Here is a 19,843-nt window from a genome sequence, read left to right as displayed (position 1 = left end):
GCAGGCCTATATTTTACGAGATAATAAATGAAAAAGTCGCTCTGATGCTTTGAAACCGCAGGTTTGGTGGCTCCTCTGGAAATTCGGTCTCGCATTTGCAAGAGCTTTGAGATTGTTGCAAATCGTTGGTAATGTTCTTTCTTTTTGATAACCGCTATGTATGAGCTGCTATCCAACCTGTCTTCTTCCTAACTTTCGACTCAAGTTCCACATGTGTTGTTGAGTGAAGATTGATGGTATATTGTTAACAAGAGACGGGTTCAATTGTGATGTGGAATAGTCACTTTACACTCTTATTACGTCCGTCCGTTAGATTCACACATCGTAAAAGGAAGACGAAACATGTTTGTAAAACAAAAGTTAGAAAAATTAGAGAAAGAATGACGAGAGATTGTCGCTCAAGCGTGACAGTGCATCGCAATGATGACGTCACGATTGCGCGACAATCTGTCACAATACGGAGACAGATAACTTGGCCATAATTTCGTGAACATAGCAGCCTCCAAGATGAATATTACAATATCCATCTTCCAGAAGATTATTTTTACCTAAACGAAATTACTCATCATTGGCCATACCTAACACACACTAAACATAATCGCAATACCGCATAATATTGTCGTATAAATAACATACATAGTCATGTAGATGAACCTGTAGTCCCATACTGCTGTCTGAAGGTATTTAAAACGGACCATGCTCACACGACATTACAGTACTAACACACCATACACCTAAAGTTATACAAAACAAAGTTGTCATATGAAGATACTACATTAAATGTGAAAGAATGAATAAGATTCTCAACTTAGTCACAGGTATCACAAGAAAATTTGCTGTAAGCGATATTGGCGTAACTCAAAGTGACAATATGTATTTAATAAATACATACGGTTCCAGCCAGACTGTATCTATTTAATTTGTAAACAGCCAACATAAGCATCATACATCACACAAGTCATAAACAATTAAACATTAATAAAAAAAGTGAACACATTTTCTATGAGTGACGTCCCTTAACGTCCATCCGGGGGGCCCGAACCAACTGGAGCGAGCACAGCAGTGCGTGCCCGCGCGCCCTCTACCGGAGCAACGCAAGAAATATCACGAAGCACGGTTTCAACGTGCGACTTCTTTGTGTTAGTGTCCCATGCTACCACAGCCACCCTCACCCTTCTCACACATTCTTTACCTTTTCGATGCTGCGGTAAAATTTCAACCACTCTGCCGACTCGGTAGTCCCCTCGTTAAGGCCGATCATTCATATCCCATAACAGGACCAAGTCTCCGGGGTCTAAATTGCGACAGATGTCTCTCCATTTTCTTCGACCCCGCAACTTAGGTAGGCAGAAATCTGTCCAGTGACCCCAAAACTTATCAGCGAGTGACATGCTACGCCGCGAGTCTGCCAGCGTGGCCTCTTTTAACTCCTGCCTTAATTCATCCGCAATGCAGTCGCGCGTCAAATTTTCACGTTTTAACCAGTTCACGTTCTCAAGATCATTGCGAACCTGCACTTTCCTGACTGTGACACGACTGTCCGAACAGAGAGGTGACCGCCCCCCTCCGGCTAGCCATCCCAACGGTGTGTTTATAGCGTGCGGCTCATACAACGTTTTACCAACTCGCTCTTCAAGCACAGTTAACAAGAATGGACAATCATCGCCTATCAAAATGTCCACAGTCTGACGATTTTCTAATTCAAACACACTAATGTCATCAAAATGTCTGTAACCACTCAATTCTTGCTTATGGGGCAAGGTTTCAATGTCATCGCTCCATGGCGTCGAACAAACAACATTATCTATGTTAAAGCTCTCACCAGTCGACAACGATTTTACCACAAATTTGACCAAACCAGTATCAACTTTCGCGTCACCGTTCAAGGTTTTCATGGTAAAGGAAATGTTTTCATAGGGCTGTAACCCCAACTCTGCACACAAAGATTTTGATACCAGCGTTATCTGGGATCCATAATCAAGCTGACAGTACACCAACTTTTCTAAGCCAGTTGCCGGGTTTATGACCTTCACAGCAACTGTTCGGTTTAAAACTTTACAAGGTGTCACTTTCACATTTCTCAAAGAGACTGATTTTTCTCTACCTTGAACTCCAGTTTTATTAACCGCAGACTTGTCAACTTTGTCCACAGCGGACTCGCGTACCTTCTTTGGAACTGGTTTGTTTGCTGGCCTATCATTAACGACCCATTCATGCAACATAGCGAAATGCTTCGGCGTTTTATAGTTAGCATCCTGACACTGATCACAGTTCATGGCACAGCGACAATCTCTAGCCCGATGCTTTCCTCCACAATTATAACAGAGCCAATGTTTGTAGAAAAACTCTTCACGCTTTGCCACAGTCATACTTTGCAAACGATGACATACCTCCAAACCATGATCCACATTCACACCAAACGAAAGCCAACACTCACACAACGAGACACTCGTTTTTGACGTTGCGGAATTTATATTACCATAGCCGTCAACCTTGGCCGCCGTATGTTTCACTTGAAATGCACCCGCGTCCCTTTTACTCTCCGACTTACCAAAAGAATGGTTATTGCTCGACTTATGGTCCTCACTCATTAACCAAACGCCAAAGTCGGTTGATTTCGCATTTTCTTCCGCAATAACAAACTGCAACAAACTATCAAAGGAAGGGTCCGTCGTACAACCAAATTTATCACCTAAGAAATCAATAAAGCGTTGACGCGCATAAACGGGCAAACGTTTAGCTAGATCACAGATAAATTTCCCTTCAAGATAGTCCAACCGCTTGTATGCTGCCGCATATATTTGGCAATCTAGTAATTCTGCCCGAAACTTGCGCCAACCAGTAATGTCAGCCCCCGACACACGCGGTCCAAATCGGATACTTTCAACACAAGCCTCAGAATTAAAACCGCCGCGAAGAGAAAATCTTAAAGACAAACGCTCCAATGCCATATTAGCACGCATTGCTTCGTTGTAACCTGGGGTGCTACTGATCACCAAGCTTATGTCTTGAGCAGCAGTTTTAATACATGCTGCTCTAATCAAGCTCAGTCTCATATCCTCATATGGGCATTTTTCTAACAAAGCATTTATCTCGTTTTTAAAAACAATAAAGGGCATAGAAAACCCGTCATATTTTATGAGCGAGGCCATGTCAAGATAGTCCTTCCTTGACGCTTTTTCGCACGCTCCGTCGTAGGCTAGGGGCGGTTGCTGTTCTCTCCTTGCCATCACGTCACTTTCATGCAGGGGTAAGTCATAATACCCATCATGAACTGCACTACCCTTAGGGATATACCTAGTAGTATCAGTAAATCCTGGCGGAGGTCTAATAGGTCTCTCATAAACAGGTAAATTTAAGCTAGGGGCCATTAACTTGTCTGCTTTGTTAGCAGCCTCCATATGGGCACAGAATTTAGACAACACTGAGTGAGGAGCTTTTTTTGGTTTCTTGCTTTCCTTGAGATGGGGACCATCTTTCACCTGGGCGCTCGTCTTGGAATCCCGCGTGCGATAACTCCTCAAGCTATGTGTCTTCTCTGTATAGCATTCCGACATGGCCATCTGCTTCTGCAAGCTTGCACGTACTTGTAACTCCCTAAGCTCTCTGGCCAGCTTACGCTCTTCTCGGGCTTCCTGTTCCCGGGCCTCCTTCAATTTCCTTGTCTCTCGCGCCTCATCTAAGCGGTTCTCAATTTGAATCTGTTCTAATTGAGTTTCTAGATCAATCTGAGCTAGAATATGCGCAGACCTTCTGCTTTTCCCTGCAGATGAGGGAGGGACCCCAATGGTTATGTTTGGCAGGGAAGCTGAATTTACTGGGAGCGAGTCTGTTAGCTCCTCCCATCGTTCCTTACATCTCCTCACCAACATCTCAAACTCGGGGGCGACACGAGGCTCGGAGTCCTCTTTCTGCATAATGGCACAAAAGTCTCTAACCCTCTAATCTAGAGCCTTGACATGCTGTGATTCACATTCTATCACTTCGTCTCTGCTTCTTAGTTCCCCAAGCTGTCTCGTGGCCGCACTGATGTCATTAAGTAGCTGACGCCTTCGTTGACGGGCTTCCCTGTCATTCTGTAGCCCTAACACTTCCTGGTGAACCTCCTCTCTACCGACCTCTGAGGGCAGTTGTGATTGTACTACTGGTCCACTCACCGGAAGCCGCGCTACGGTGGCCCCACTCTCCGCGACAGATCCACCTCGCCCCACCAAAGAGCGGCGGACCGGCTCCTGTACACTCCCCAGCCCGCCCGAAACCCACAGACAGTCCTCAAGGGAAGCGGCACTCATAGTTATTTCAGTAACTTATTAAATGGAATATGTACGGTAATTAACTTTTACTACTAAATTGCGGTAGGCTACACAAATTTGCTATAAAAGCTCGATAACGTACACAACCAAATAAGTAGCACACTGACCAGAGGCAGGAAATAGTCCTCGCACCACTGTCCACTGCCCTTACGAGAAGCGTCGCACTCTTTGTCCACGTGATCCAGTTTCAAAATGGCGTCGCGCGCTTCGTCTTGTGGTCGGTGGAATAACACAGTTTCTTGCTCTCCTCGGACAGTTCGATCGTCGACGGATTGTTGGTCTGGTGACCGTTCCCCAGCCGCTTCAGGCAGTATAAAGTAACCGTGCTTATACTGCCCCACAGTAGAATTAGTGACTTCTCTAGCTGGAGATCTGGTTTCGCTTTTTCGATTGCTGTTCTTTGGCCGCTTCGGTTGGCCAGCAATATGCGTTTTACAGCACCAGCAAAAAACAATTCTTGTAGCTTCACGATTGAAGTGACCAGAACCACACAATTGAAGATGGGTACAGTAACTACAGACTCACGATTGAAGTGACATCCCGTTTTAACACAATTGAAGATGTTCTTTCTTTTTGATAACCGCTATGTATGAGCTGCTATCCAACCTGTCTTCTTCCTAACTTTCGACTCAAGTTCCACATGTGTTGTTGAGTGAAGATTGATGGTATATTGTTAACAAGAGACGGGTTCAATTGTGATGTGGAATAGTCACTTCACACTCTTATTACGTCCGTCCGTTAGATTCACACATCGTAAAAGGAAGACGAAACATGTTTGTAAAACACAAGTTAGAAAAATTAGAGAAAGAATGACGAGAGATTGTCGCTCAAGCGTGACAGTGCATCGCAATGATGACGTCACGATTGCGCGACAATCTGTCACAATACGGAGACAGATAACTTGGCCATAATTTCGTGAACAGGTAACTTACAATCAAGTAGGCACATTGACGCCAATGAGTTGACCAGTAACCTAAATAGCAATAATTACAAGTTTAGCAAAATTTTCGATACCTGAAGATGTTCTATTGGTTTTTGGTGCTATAAAAACTTTTAGACAATATATCAAATGCTTCAATGTTTTGCAAACTTGGTTGCGGCTTGGGCTGAGCAAAGCTTTTCAAAACTGAAACTCATCAAAACGATTGTAGGCTATAGTAGGCCTGTGCAAGAGTTCAGAATAGGCTTGCCCTGGTCAGTAAATCAGTTTTTTTTACACTGATACATCGTCAATATACCACTAGACAATATATCAAATGCTTCAATGCTTTGCAAACTTATTTGCGGCTTATCTTTAAAAAAAATTTTCCGTTGGAAAGTTAAGTGTTTGTTTCATAAGGAAGGACACATCAGTGCATCATTAGTGCAAATTGAGGACAACTATAAAAATATTTTGGACTTATCAATAAGTTTCTGGATACTTAAAACGATCTCGTTCCCTAGCACAAAAGTAGCCTACTCACTGAACCACTTAATTCAACACAGCTGGCTACAATACAGAAGTGTACAGGAGCCGGAGCTTTGGAGTATTTAGGAGCCTGAGTCTGGGCATCTAAGGTCTAGTTCAAAACATTTGGAGTCTGCGGTCAACATAGCAGAGTTATTAACCAAACTTACACGTAAAACAGTAAGCCAAGTATGAAACATGAGATTTTGGCGTAAGCTGTATTATTTTGCTGATACCGTGTAAAGTTTAACTATCATTTAATTTTTAATTCCAAGGTTTACTACTACATATGAAGTAATTTAACCAACAACAATTGGAGTTACCAAAACTAAAAACTTCATACCTTTTATTGTTCACTTATTAAAGTAAAAAGTTGAGCAATGATGCGCTGAAATTGAATCTTGCCTGAAGTGCATCGGACTTGCAGCAAGCAAATGTTTGTCGCTCAGGGTCACTTGCAAAATCTTTTTTTTTAAATTTGCCATCTGCAAGTAAGGTGCATATTGCAAACATGTTTGTACTTTTGTAGGTTCTTTAAGGTCAACAACTATCCAGTCACCTTCAGAAGAATCCGATGTTTTATTACTCCAACCACCTTCCCAGCAAACCCGATTATCTTCACCTGGTAAAATATATTCTACTTTGTACATCAAATTAAGACCTTGACAACGCTGTGTATACACTATACAGAGGTGGGCAGTAGCGCGTTGATACCAATTGGTAAACATAAAGCCACGCTGATACCAACAAAAGTGACACCAACCCTTGGGAAAGAGCATTTTAAAAGGTTGCGGATTCGAATCTATTCTAGAATAGTTTTTGTTATTAAATAGTTTAAAATATTTTTGCCAAGGAAAATGATTTAAACGCCAAGTAAAGTCAAAGAATTGTTAGAAGCACAAAATATGTTCATTAAAACGTAAAGTAAATAATGTGCTGTGTTCATAGCTATTCGAATCTTTCGCTGTAAAACATTCTCTCAGTTTGATGGTGGTTAACTCTGCAGTGAAAACTAATAATGTGGAGACTCACACAATGCAGTCGCTGTTCCAATACCCTGCGATTAACAGCGTGACATCCACTGACAAGATTTTATTTTGCTCTCATTGATATAATACAGTTATTCAAACGAAGTGAAACCAACGAACAGACAACGGTTTTCATATTAATTTACCGTCTGCAAACGTTGAAACAATATAAAAAAACGGATTTTGCTATCAAGAGTGTCACGCAATAAAAATGAAGATTAATATTGGTGTTAAAGTGTTACTGAACCAAGTCACTATATCGCACCAATGACTGCCGTACTGTTAGATCAGTGGTTCCCAACCGGGAGGGAATTCCCACTAGGGGGAATTTTGCAGTTTTTAGGGGGGGGATTTTGTTTTAGGATTGTAAACCTTTTTAAACCTAGTAAGTTGGCCTAGACGAGCCTTAAAGAGAAAATTATTATTAGATTAACTCCCGATTATGTGCTGCTGTGCACTGACATAAATGCAAACCATCACGTAGGCGTACTTCTTTTCATACAACTACTCGATGGCTTTCAAGAAGAAACGTAACCAAGCGAGTGTTTGAGCTCAGAGACGAGCTTAAATTATTTTTTGACCTTTAAATAAAATTGGAATTTGTTTCATTGCTGAATGATGACAGATGGATTAGATTCCTTGCTTATTTGGGTGATATGTTCAGTTCTTTGAATAAACTAAATCTGAAAATGCAAGGGAAAGACACCGGTATACAGTAGCCTATATATCACCTTCTCCATTTTCCAGCGGTTCAATCGCCACCTCCATTTCAAGCAGATTGCGCATCAACATGAGTTATCTACATCCATGAGCCATTGACATATTGATACCATTTAAATCTAAAAACTGCACTGCTTCCATGCTGGCTCGAGGCAGGTTGGAAGAGTGTATTTGATTTATGTCATTGTCATTAGGAGCAGGGCTTTGGAGTCGGAGCCGTGCATTTTCAACGGAGCCGGAGCTCTACGTGAAATTCAAGTGGAGCAGGAGCTGGAGCCAGTTATTTGAAAAATAGCTCCGGCTCCGATGTATATACTTCATAAGATGCTACTACTAAGTTATTGGCTAAATTCACATAATTTAACAGCAACCCTTCACAAAATTAAGTTCGTGGGAAAAAAATCCGCCTGCGGAAAACGTCAAGACTGGCTCCTGCGATGTCAATCAGCGTGTGTGCGCTTGTGTAACCTATTTGCTGTGCTGCACGCGCGTCGTCCACCAGTAAAAATAATGTTATGCCCAGACAGTAAATCAACCTTTTTATTATTTAACGACTGCAAACGTAACAAAAACTGTTGATTTGCTTTTTGGGTAGTTTTATTTACTGTCGCTTTACAACATTTAAGGTCTTTTAGCGACAGGGCTCATTTTTAATTTTATATCAAGTTTACGATGTCATCACATTATTACCCGACTTATTCTCACTGCGTCATGCCAAAAAGAGAACAATCTCTATCGTCTTTAAAGTGCCCCTGACAGGTTGGACCCAAGTATAGTAACTTTTCTAAGCATTTTCTAGCGCAGAATTATGCTTAACGAACTTTTTAATCTTAACCTCGAAGCTCGACTGGTAAGGGCGAAATTTATACAAAACGACAGTTCCACAGCGCCACCACAGGCGAAAATCCATATTTCACTGCTCTGCGACGACTTTGGTGGTATTACGTCATCGTGGGTGGGCGTCGTTAGCGACGAATAAAACAAATGCTTTCTAGATGTAATTGGTGGATCACAGTTTGGTCGGAGTTGGTACAAGCGGTTGCTTTTTTCGAATATTTATTCTTTTTTGCAGTTTAATAAAACTGTACTGGATACGTTCCTACAAAACCTAAAATATACTTGAAGTGAAAAATGAAGAAATCGTACGAATCATCATTCATATCTATTTCATCATCACTATTCATAAATAAATAAAAGTTCTCTCTCTCTCTCTCTCATAATGTGCCTTCAGTTGGCCATTGAAAACCGGTGTAATAGCCATCTGGACTTTAAAATTGTTTCGGATTTGCCAAACAATGCATGATGGCAGCACAATCCGATTGTTGCTTCCGAGAGTACCACCTTGTAGTATCCACTCCAATACATGCCTGTAAGCGACTAATTACCGATACTGCCTGCAAGGAAATAAAATCACTTTGTTTAGTGTGCATTCTTTAGCGTTTAGGGTATTTTTAGCCTAATGTAGCATCCTTACTCTTTCGATAGGTCTCCGTTTTCTCCTTTCGGTTAATTGCTTTTTCTCCAGTTCTTCCTGCTCCTCATAAAAAAAGTCCTCAGAACTGCAGGATGTAAGTGTGCCTCAAAATGGGTCAAATTGGTAACACAGCTAGATGGGTCTTTCTTCAAAAGTGCTTTCGTCTGTGGCACTTCATGGCAACATACACATTCATTGGGCTGGGACATAGACTCGCACTTGTAGCAAACGCACCACCTACAGTTCCCAGCACGCCACTCATTGCTGAGAAGATCCAAATCGGGTTTGTGGTGTTAACAAAATCATCTCCATTGAAGTAAAGAGAACATATACGACTAGTTTTGTATGGTCCATCCCACTTTCGAAGACTTGAAAAAAACTTTGACTATTTTCTTCTCAGCACCTTGTTTTGTTTGAAAGCATGAAAATATAGCACACGTCTTTGTCAGTGACTCTGTCACATAAACAGCAATTTCCAGGCATTACCTCAACCATAAATTAAGGGTACTGTCTGTGAGATACTGCTGTTACACTGCAAATGGCTATAGCCAGATTAGGACAAACAAAAAAATTATCCAAATTGTAGCCCTACAAGAGTTTAGAAAAACTGCAATTTCAATTGAATTGAGATGCTGTTTGATAAAAATAAGCTCAATCTATTTGATCTAAACCTGATAGCAATAATAAGGTGACTTTTTCCTTTCGGTAATTCTCATTTTGCACATGCTTTAGACCAATAGAGCCCCACACATTGACGTTTTGGAGCAGTCGTACCATACCTTACCAACTCACCACAGAGAAAGAATGTATCCTTCCCACCCACGGTGACGTCACAGCGGTGTTGCCGTTTTTATTTTCGTTATTGACTGATTGCCAGATTTGCCGAAAATGAACGAAAGTTTGCAAGCGTGTAACTTAGTAGCTTGTTGATATTTTTTACGATTTGCTGGTCAGGGAAGTTTGTTAGTGTCATCTCTTTGGTATCTTAGGTAAATTTAGCAAATTTATTTTCCTGTCAGAGGCACTTTAAAGTCTCTGGTTTGACCCGAACTGGTTAATACCGAACAGAACTGGAATCAGATCTACCAGTATCAGACCCGAAGGCAAAACCATTTGGCCACTGAGCTGGTTCACTCCAGCACTCATAAATAACGTAAATAGGACGTGAAAAAATGAATATGTTTTACATGAGAGATTTAATCTTTTTCAGATGAAAAATTGCAAAAACGGAAAGTATTTCTTTCAGAGCTGTATGAAAGAACTCGAAAAGTTGCTGTTGGTAAGTAAATGTTTTTACCTGGTCAGCACAGTTTTTTATGTTAAGGATGTTTTACCAATTTTGAGGTGGCCTATATTTAGGCAACTGAAAACAATATTGCATCGTTGTATTTTTAAGTAGTTTTGTTTATAAAAGTGTTTAAATTTCAGGTTAAAAACGATCAAAAGATGAAAAATTGCCAAGTGAATAAAATGAGCCAGGTTAGGAAACAAAGGTTCTAGCAGCAAATATCAGTGTAGACTGTAGATATCATATGAGCACGGTAAGCATAAGAGCATGACAAGTAAGCTGTAGGTTGCAAAATAAAGTGGAAAATCGTGATCTCTAGGTCACATTCAAGCAACAGTACTCATTTCTTTTAGGCAGCAAGAACTTTTAAAGTTGAAGTAACTCAAACAGATTTTTCTGCAAAGGTCTAACTTATCACAAGTCATCAAATATTTTGTCAACCATCTCACTAATAGTCAGTAGCGTTGACAAGCAGATCCAGATGGTACGTTCAGACCCTGCCAGAGATAATTTTATGGTCCTTGACCTTTTCAAAGAGCACGGACAGTTGAAAAGCAATGAGTATTTTTTGGATATACTAAAAGTGTGTCTTTGACGTGTTTTTATCTAGGTCACGAGAATCCAGGGGCGTTGGCAGGGTGGTCTTGGTGGCACTTTTGGACCCGAGCCCGAAATATTTAAAGGGCCTGGATTTAAAAGATTCCCCGCGATTTCAAACTTTATCAAGAAGTTAATATACAGTAAGTTAATTAGATCTAAAAGAATTGCCATCAAAGGTTAAAACAGCCACTTCAGCCGTCAGATGGTAAAGTACCGGGCCCCCTTCTAGGTACCAGGCCCACTTCAGACCTCTGGTGGTAAAATAGCTACTTCAGCCACTAAACAGTAAAATAAGAATTTAATCTAGTATAGTGATTTCCCTAACCACGAATATTTAGTGAAATAACCCGAAACACGAATTTCAAAATAAATAGGCTAACATTTGTTTAAACTCAAAAACTGAAATGGCACAGGTAAGACGATTGCTAACCCTATTTCTGCACTATTAATTAAACCAAAACCACTTTTTAGATTGCAACAATCAGCAAATGTTTGACCTAGGCCCAAAAACCTTTCCCAAATCAAATTGAAAACTTTTTGATCGTCTGCACTAACTGCTCTAAATTCTCTTCTGAAAAGCTTAGAATGACCAGTGAAACATTAATGGAATCGGAAAGTAATACTCTAGCGCTATGTGAAAAATAAAAGTTCAAAAAAGCAACCACTAGATAGAGATAGTAAGTTTTGCGGTTCAAGAAATTTAAAAATTGCGCAAGATTTGTTAAATGACTATGCTTAAAGGACATCAATAAAAGTTTGTACACAACCTTTATATTCATAACATTGTCGCTGAAGGGGGCCCGAAAATAAAGTGGTACCGGGCGCAAGAAATCCTGTCAACGCTCCTGCGAGAATCTCATTGGTAGCCTACCAGTTCCAAATTCTATAGTAGAACCGCTACTCAAAGTCAAAACTGCATATTAAGATTCATTCAACTGAGAAAGTTTTGTAACACTTGACAAGTCATAATTATCATGTCTTCTGGCAGTGAGTCCTTCAGATCATCTAGATAACAGTGAAGCAATGTTTTAGCACTCTCTTCTGTTTTGCTAATGTCGGCTCCAATCCAAGTCTCGTTTAGACATTAACCAAATTCAACTCGATACCTTTGTTTTAAAACCTATAACTGCACTTAAAAAGTGGCTGCCCCTATGAATCGGGGAAGGTTTGACTTCGATTTGCTTTTTTTCTTCTGTCCCCAATGGTTCAGATAAAATTTGAATCAAAGTTAAATGTAATTAATTTCACATTTTTACGTAGACTACAGTAATTGTAATTGAGACTAATTTTTGTTGTTGTGTGCAGTAGCGTTCGTAGCTATTTTTAATGAAACGGTTGAAATAATGCTTTTACTGAAACAGCTTGTAATCCAGGGACTTGAATAAAATGAATCTCAGGATCAATATTTAAAAATAAATTATCTAGCTACGTTGTTAACATGTCTCGATGCTGCTAACATGTCGCAGTTAACATATCCCTACCAGTATAAGTTAATGTATTCAATTCAATTTTTAGTTATCTTTGTTGGAACGCAAAAGAAACGTAACTTAGAAGCATTATATAACATATATTTTTATGAATAGAAACATTAAAATCACTCAATAGCCTACATCATCATCATAATCGGCCATGCCTGAATAAGGCGTCAGCTACCGTGAGTATCCACAACGATCGATTGTCCATAGTTCTTATTAAGTTTTCAAAATTTTGGTTTGTCCATGTTGAAGGATTTTTAAAGATTTCCAAACGTGGACGCCCCGGTGCCTCTGACCAGGAAGTCGCCCCATCATTGTCGAGTGTTCAATTTCGCGTTTGCGGTAGACATGCCAGATAAATATCATTTGCCTTTTTTTGATAGTTGTGATGAGGACGCCAGGGGTACACCCAGAGCGTCTCCACACTTCTTCGTTGGTGATCTTATCTAGGGAGTTAATTCCCATCATTCTTCGAATAAACCAAATTTCAGCACCGTTGATCTTCTTTTCTATCTGCGGGCATATACAGTCCAGGATTCGCAGCCATATAGCAGAACTGACCAAATGTACACATGTAAAATTCTTATTCTAGTGTTTAGAGAGATTGATTTAGATTTCAGTATTTTGGCCATTTTGATGAAAACTTGTTTGGATTGTGCAATTCTTGATTTTACATCGCTCCAGCATCGACCATTCGAAGTGACTATAGAACCCAGATAGTTGAAACTATTTACTTGTGAGACCGTTGTATTCTGTACTTTGATTGTGCATACTGGAGTTATTTCTTTTGATGAGATAGTCATGCAGAAGGTTTTCGTTGCATTCAAATTAAGTCCAAGGTTCTCAGTTTGCTTAATGACTATGTCGAGTAAGTTTTGTAAACTGGAGTTTGATGTGGCGATTAGTACCGTGTCGTCTGCGTATGTTATGTTGTTGAAGTGTTGTTCGCCTACCGAGATGCCTTCTTCTTCACCTAGATGTCGCAAGATAATTTTTTCGATGTAGAGTGAGAAAAGATCAGGTGAGACTACGCACCCCTGTCTAACACCTCTCCTAATTTGTGTCCACTTGCTCAGCTCGCCATCTATCCGGACTACTGCTGATTGATCCCAGTAGAGATTTCTGAGAAGTCGGAGGTCTTTACCATCTGTGTCTAACCTGTCAAGCATCGCCATAAGTGGCTCATGTCGAACACAGTCGAAAGCTTTGCTGTAGTCCAGAAAGCAGAGGTACAGGTCTTCCCTGTGTTCTATCGACCTCTCAGCAAGTGTCCTCCTGACTAGGAATGTGGCGTTTCTAGTTCCTTTGTCTTTCACAAATCTGCATTGCACATCTGAGATTTCGGGATTGATACATTTGCGTAGTCAATGGAGTAACACGGTCAAAATAGAAACATTAAAATCATTCAATAGCCTACATAACTACAACTTATTGTCTTTTTGTTCAAGTGGAGTGATTTTGAACGTAAATAAACGAAGCTTTTTGTCAAATTGTCCTCTTCCACTTTTAAAGTTTCTTAGAAAACATTACTTCCTTTCAGAAAAATAAAATAGAATATTCACAAGACAAAACGTTAAAAATGATTTAATCTGATATAGCTTCAATAAAAAATCCAAACAATCCATTTACCTGGCATTAACTTTCACCTTAAATTTTTCGTTGATTACCATTTTTTATGGGAAACACTACGCATAAAACTCCCGCGCAAACCTGCAGACGACAATTTGTGTTGGTTAAGAGCAGAGTTGCCGAAACAGAATTCAAACAATTTTTCACAAGCTAAACTTTGCATTTTTTGGAGTATGTGTGTATTCTTTGAAAATTGCAAGCTGATCGTATATTTTATTTTAATTTAAAAAAATATGAAAAAACTGCCTTACGTGTTTTCCCAAAGTAGTTTAGATTTTTATCTTTATTCTATTATTTGTTGCGTCAACTACTTTTTAAATAAAAACTTATTTGGCAACTCTGTACAAAAATTCCCGCGCAAATCAGCAGGCGACAGTCATTTTGTTTTTGGTCGTTGAAGAAGAAGCACGAAAGAAATGGTTGGTGTCAGCTTATAATTCAGTCATCATTTCGCTCAGTTTCACCAGAGAAATGTTTTAAAGTTTGTTTCTGTCCTTGTCTTCTAAATGTGGAACAAAAAGCATCAGCTTGGATGAAGTTTCAGCAAGAAATGACTGATTGAGAAATTTTCTTGATCAAGTTGTAAAGTTGCTTCGAAGATTTGTCGAAAAAGAAATCAAAGTTTATTTCAATTTGCAAGCTTTGGTTAGTTTCATGTTTTAGCAAAAGTTTAGTTTCTAACTGCAAAGTTAGCCTAAGACTGCTCAGGTTATTTTTCAAATTGTGATTTTGACTTCAACCTAAAAAGTTTTGTTTAAAGGCTGTGGCTATTTTTCCCATGCAAGTGTTGCCAGATAAGCAATTCTGCCTTAATTTGAGAAACTTCAAAACCTTGAAAACAGAAACTTGTGAGTTGGAAAACTTTAAAGTCTCGGACACAGAAAACTTTTCTAATCTGCAACGAAACAATGATTTTTGGTTCAAAATAATTGTTTGTATTTTGTTTACGAGATAAATAATTTAATGTTTTATTCTTAAGTAAACAACTTGGATTCAATGTTTGATTATTTTATGTTTAGAACCAAACTGTGGTTTTAGATGACAACCTGGTTAGCCGAGCTAATATTGATTGATATTATTCCTGCATTGTTAGATCACAATGATGCTCGCTCCATCATCGCCATCAGCAGAATCCTGAGGGAAGGCAACGACGAGGATGTGACCGTGGCCGCAGGACGTCATTTTGATGGAGGGTGGATACAGATGGAATCCTCCGACTCTCAGAATGACATCCATGCGGTGACGTCATTCGTCAAATTGATGCCAGGGCGGATTGGAAAGCTTTATCTGGCCGGATGCGAAATGAATTCCAACCAATTCCGTCCATGGAAGGAAGCGATCAAATCGATGCCTGGATCCGTAAGTCATGTTTAACTTTTATAACCAACGTTTAATTACATTGATCCATGGTTGCATTAACATCAGTTGTTACGTTGATTCAACGTTACTTTACATTGTTTTATCGTCCGACTCCAAATCAGTTTCCAATTTTAATTATTTAAGTTTTGTTAAACTTTCACAAATAAGCAAAACGTCGCAAACAACAACATTATTTAATTGTTGCATCATAATTATTTGTGTTTAGATTGTTCGGATGGATCTCCGATACAACCTCCTATCTATCCATGACGTCATCGAGGTAATGAGCAAAGTTGAGGAGTGGGTTGAGATGTGGCGTTGCCTCGATGATGTTGATGGGGGGAACAGATTTGCGAACATGATGGAACGATCCATGTTGAAGGAAGCTCTGGATCGGTCGGACAATAAGGTGAAAGTTACGTTGTATCAACGTTATCTAACATAACATGTAGAGTACATTACGTTGTATCAACGTTATCTAACATAACATGTAGAGTACATTACGTTGTATCAACGTTATCTAACATAACATGTAGAGTACATTACGTTGTATCAACGTTATCTAACATAACATGTAGAGTGCATTACGTTGTATCAACGTTATCTAACATAACATGTAGAGTACATTACGTTGTATCAACGTTATCTAACATAACATGAAGAGTACATTACGTTGTATCAACGTTATCTAACGTCACATCTACCAAACTCTAACCTCGAATTGTTGATAATATTTTGCTTCTGGTAATTGTAGCCTAGCTAGCCTATGGTAGCCTACAATCACCAAGGTTTGTTATTCTATCGTTGATTCTACGTCAATAAACATCAACGTGAAGTATTTGCATCAACATTACATTGATTCAACGACGTTCCATCAATACACAGTTGGAAGGATCCAAAGTATTCCAAGTTGTGGAAACGTCTTTAATTTAATTATTCGCTTCGTCTTTTACAGAAGTTGAAGATCGTGGTTCGCCCCAATGACTTCATCATCCACAAGGATCGATGATTGAAAGATTTTGTTGTTTATTTATTTGATGTTATCCGTTCTTTGTTTATGACATGACGACGACGAAGTATCAACGATAGACGACGTTGTATCAACGTAAACTTCAACGTTGCGATAATGAAATTGTTGTCATGAAAGTGTTGGGGGCTCACTTCTCTTCAACGACATCTAGTGTTGCAAATTATTAATTTTATTTAAAAATTTCAATAAAAATTCAAATCAATTTATTAGCTTGCAGTGTTGCCAGGTGAGTCAATTGTAAAGTGTTGCCAGATTAGACTTTTTTTCAAATTTTAATAAAGGTTTCAAGTCAAGAAACTGAAAGTAGCTGTCGAGATGAGCCTTGATTGCAGGTAGCGTCAAATCAGTTTATTTGTTAACATGTCGATAGAATACATAATTTTAAAGTAAGTGTTGAGTTAGTGAGTTAACTTTAAAGTAAATAATTTTAGAGTGTTGCAAGATTAAGTTGTTTTTTTTAATATAAATATATACAGTTTAAGTTTATACTGGAGGAAAAAATGTTTAATCGTAATTTCTGTAACGAAACACATAACGCAAGATTGTTGAACTAATAATAATAACAATATTTATATAGCGCCACAGTCAAACCATAGATATCTTACATATAGATATGCAACTCAGTGGTGCGTAATGATGTTTGAAGGCTAACAGCGTAGCTATGGCTGTATGCATTGACTTCAAACTTGGCACAGCAAAACAACTTTATTTTTAATATATTTTTTTGGTTTTTGTTTAAATAAAACTTTCTTCGTTTTCAAGTTGACGTATGAATTGCTTGTGATGACGTCACATTCTCGTTCCGCATGGACTGCTTTATGGAGATTCTGGCGATTGAAAACAAATCACAGTCACAGAGGGTACCTCTAAGGCTCTAAATACCCATTGTCGGGCATTGTCTGCTTTTTGGGGGGTTGTGGAGCATTTTCAGGGGTTGTCGAACACTTTCAGGGGTTTCAGCTATTGTAGAGTAGGCTAACTACTTTCAGGCATTGTTGGGAATTTCTAGGCATTGTGTAGAATTTCCAGGCATTGTCGATCATTATCAGTGGTTGACAGGCTTGTGAGGCATTGTCGATCATTTTCAGGCATTATCGAACATATTCAGGGGTTGTCGAGCATTTTCAGGGGTTGTCAGGCATTGTAGAGTAGCTACTTTCAGGCATTGTTGGGAATTTCCAGGCATTGTCTAGGATTTCCAGGCATTGTTGATCAATATCAGTGTTTGACAGGTTTGGTAGTCATTATGGAACATTTTCAGGCATTGTCGAACATATTCAGGGGTTGTCGAGCATTTTCAGGGGTTGTCAGGCATTGTAGAGTAGCTACTTTCAGGCATTGTTGGGAATTTCCAGGCATTATCTAGGATTTCCAGGCATTGTCGATCAATATCAGTGTTCGACAGGTTTGGTAGTCATTATGGAACATTTTCAGGCATTGTCGAACATTTTCAGGGATTGTCGAGCTTTTGAGCGAGCAGGGGTTTTGCACGGGACCCCTGATCTAAAAGTGCCCCGGGCCCCCCATTAGCTAAATCCGGCCCTGTGTGAAAATGAAATGCGTTTTTTATCAGATTATAATCAAAATCAAAAATCGTAGTCTGAAAGTGCCGCCCCCAGACGTACCGCCCGGAGCGGTCCGCCCCTCCCTCCCCCCCTAGCTACGCCACTGATTGTCGGACATCTTCAGGCATTGTCTAGGATTTTCAGGCATTGTCGAACATATTCAGTGGTTGATAGGTTTGTTAGGCATTGTCGAACGTTTTCTTGGGTTGTCGATCATTACCAGGTTTTGACAGGTTTGTCAGGCATTGTCGATACTTATGATAGCCAGGTCATTTAAACGCTGCTGTGTTTGTGTATACCGTAAATATGTTTACAACCTACGCAAAATAGAAAGGGATCATTCTGCTGCGCATGCAAAGCTGGGAATAAAAATGTATGAAAATGTTCGACAATGCCTGACAAATGTGTCAAAAACCAATAATGATCAACAATGCCTGGAAATCCTAGACAATGCTAGGAAATGCCCAACAATGCCTGAAAGTAGCTTAATCTAGAATGCCTGACTACCCCTAAAAATGTTCGACAATGCCTGACGAACCCCTCAACCACTAATAATGATCAACAATGCCTGGAAATCCTAGACAATGCCTGGAAATTCCCAACAATGCCTGAAAGTAGCCACTCTACAATGCCTGACAACCCCTGGAAATCCTCGACAACCCCTGAAAATGTTCCATAATGACTACCAAACCTGTCGAACACTGATATTGATCGACAATGCCTGGAAATCCTAGACAATGCCTGGAAATTCCCAACAATGCCTGGAAATTCCCAACAATGCCTGAAAGTAGCCACTCTACAATGCCTGACAACCCCTGGAAATCCTCGACAACCCCTGAAAATGTTTGGCAATTATCGCTACCGTATATCTCACCCTAAAATCGTTCCGGCGCCCCTCTATCTCAGGTTTGTAAACTGCCTACAACAAGCTTTAATGAGTCACTGGAAATAAGCTTAAATGATAGTTCCAACGATCATGAAACAGAAGTTGCATAACCTACGTGAAGAAAGATTATTGTCTTGATTTTTCATAGTAGGCTATTCTGTGAAAACTTGAAATATACGCCAAACAAAATATTCCAAAAGAGCTCAGAAGCCACCACTCGCCAAGCCCAAACCGTACAATAATAGCCCATCATAGATACGATAGCCAAGCTGGCAACCTTGATTGTTGATTATGTCCATAAAGTCAGTCGAGCGTGACGATAATTCCACGATTGCTGAGTTGCATATCTATATGTAAGATATCTATGGTCAAACTATGCTCCTGGGCGCTGTACATGACAATGGTGATAATTAATACGCTACTTTCAGTCATAATGTTCATTGAAATAGAACGTTTTCAAGCGAGCTTTGAACTATAGGCTACTCATGGGCTAAATACCCATTGTCGGGCATCTTTAGTGCTGCAGGATGTTTTCAAATAAAAGTAGTGTTTATTATATTCGAAGTCGATTCAAAATAATAGAAAATCAGAAGAATCAACAATATTGCAACCTGCTAGAAATTGTCCTCAATCACGAAGCAAAACTCACGGATCTGGCAACACTAGAGAATTATTAGGCATTTTCTGAAATCGCCAGACATTTTAAAGGGTTGTCGGACCTTAATCTTACTCCTAACCTCCCAATGGCAGCCCAAACAACATTCCGCAAAACTGGTCCAATTGGATCTGACAATGTGTATTTAGATTAACGTAGCCTACTTTATAAACTCGAAGCTTTGATTGAACAAAGGCCGCGTCTAAATCTAATGACGAGTTTAACAATAACTTAAACTGAATCTCAAACCTACAGTAAATCGTCGTAGACAAAGGCGTAGCAACTGCCCTCCGATCAGAGGGGGCCCCGCAAGGAATGAGGGCCCCTCCGCCGAAGTTTTTGGAAGACTATCGAAATATAGGCTAACCACGTAG

At 39.7% G+C, this 19,843-nt stretch overlaps 1 protein-coding gene across 1 annotated transcript in view; it reads left to right on the top strand.

The window, feature by feature from the left end:
* The window catches only part of LOC145768272 (uncharacterized), a 111,210-nt gene extending 94,868 nt beyond the window's left edge, over positions 1-16,342 (top strand). The window contains exons 6-10 of the mRNA XM_082579754.1: positions 6,290-6,385; positions 10,193-10,261; positions 15,068-15,333; positions 15,560-15,742; positions 16,289-16,342. Of these exons, the coding sequence (XP_082435880.1) occupies positions 6,290-6,385; positions 10,193-10,261; positions 15,068-15,333; positions 15,560-15,742; positions 16,289-16,342 (668 nt within the window). The remainder of the gene's footprint in view (positions 1-6,289; positions 6,386-10,192; positions 10,262-15,067; positions 15,334-15,559; positions 15,743-16,288) is intronic.
* Positions 16,343-19,843: the final 3,501 nt, after the last annotated feature.

The sequence above is a fragment of the Aplidium turbinatum genome, chromosome 1, assembly GCF_918807975.1.
Source record: "Aplidium turbinatum chromosome 1, kaAplTurb1.1, whole genome shotgun sequence".
Taxonomy (NCBI): domain Eukaryota; kingdom Metazoa; phylum Chordata; class Ascidiacea; order Aplousobranchia; family Polyclinidae; genus Aplidium; species Aplidium turbinatum.
Note: the sequence above shows the minus strand (reverse complement) of the source record. Positions and strands in the feature narration are given on the sequence as shown.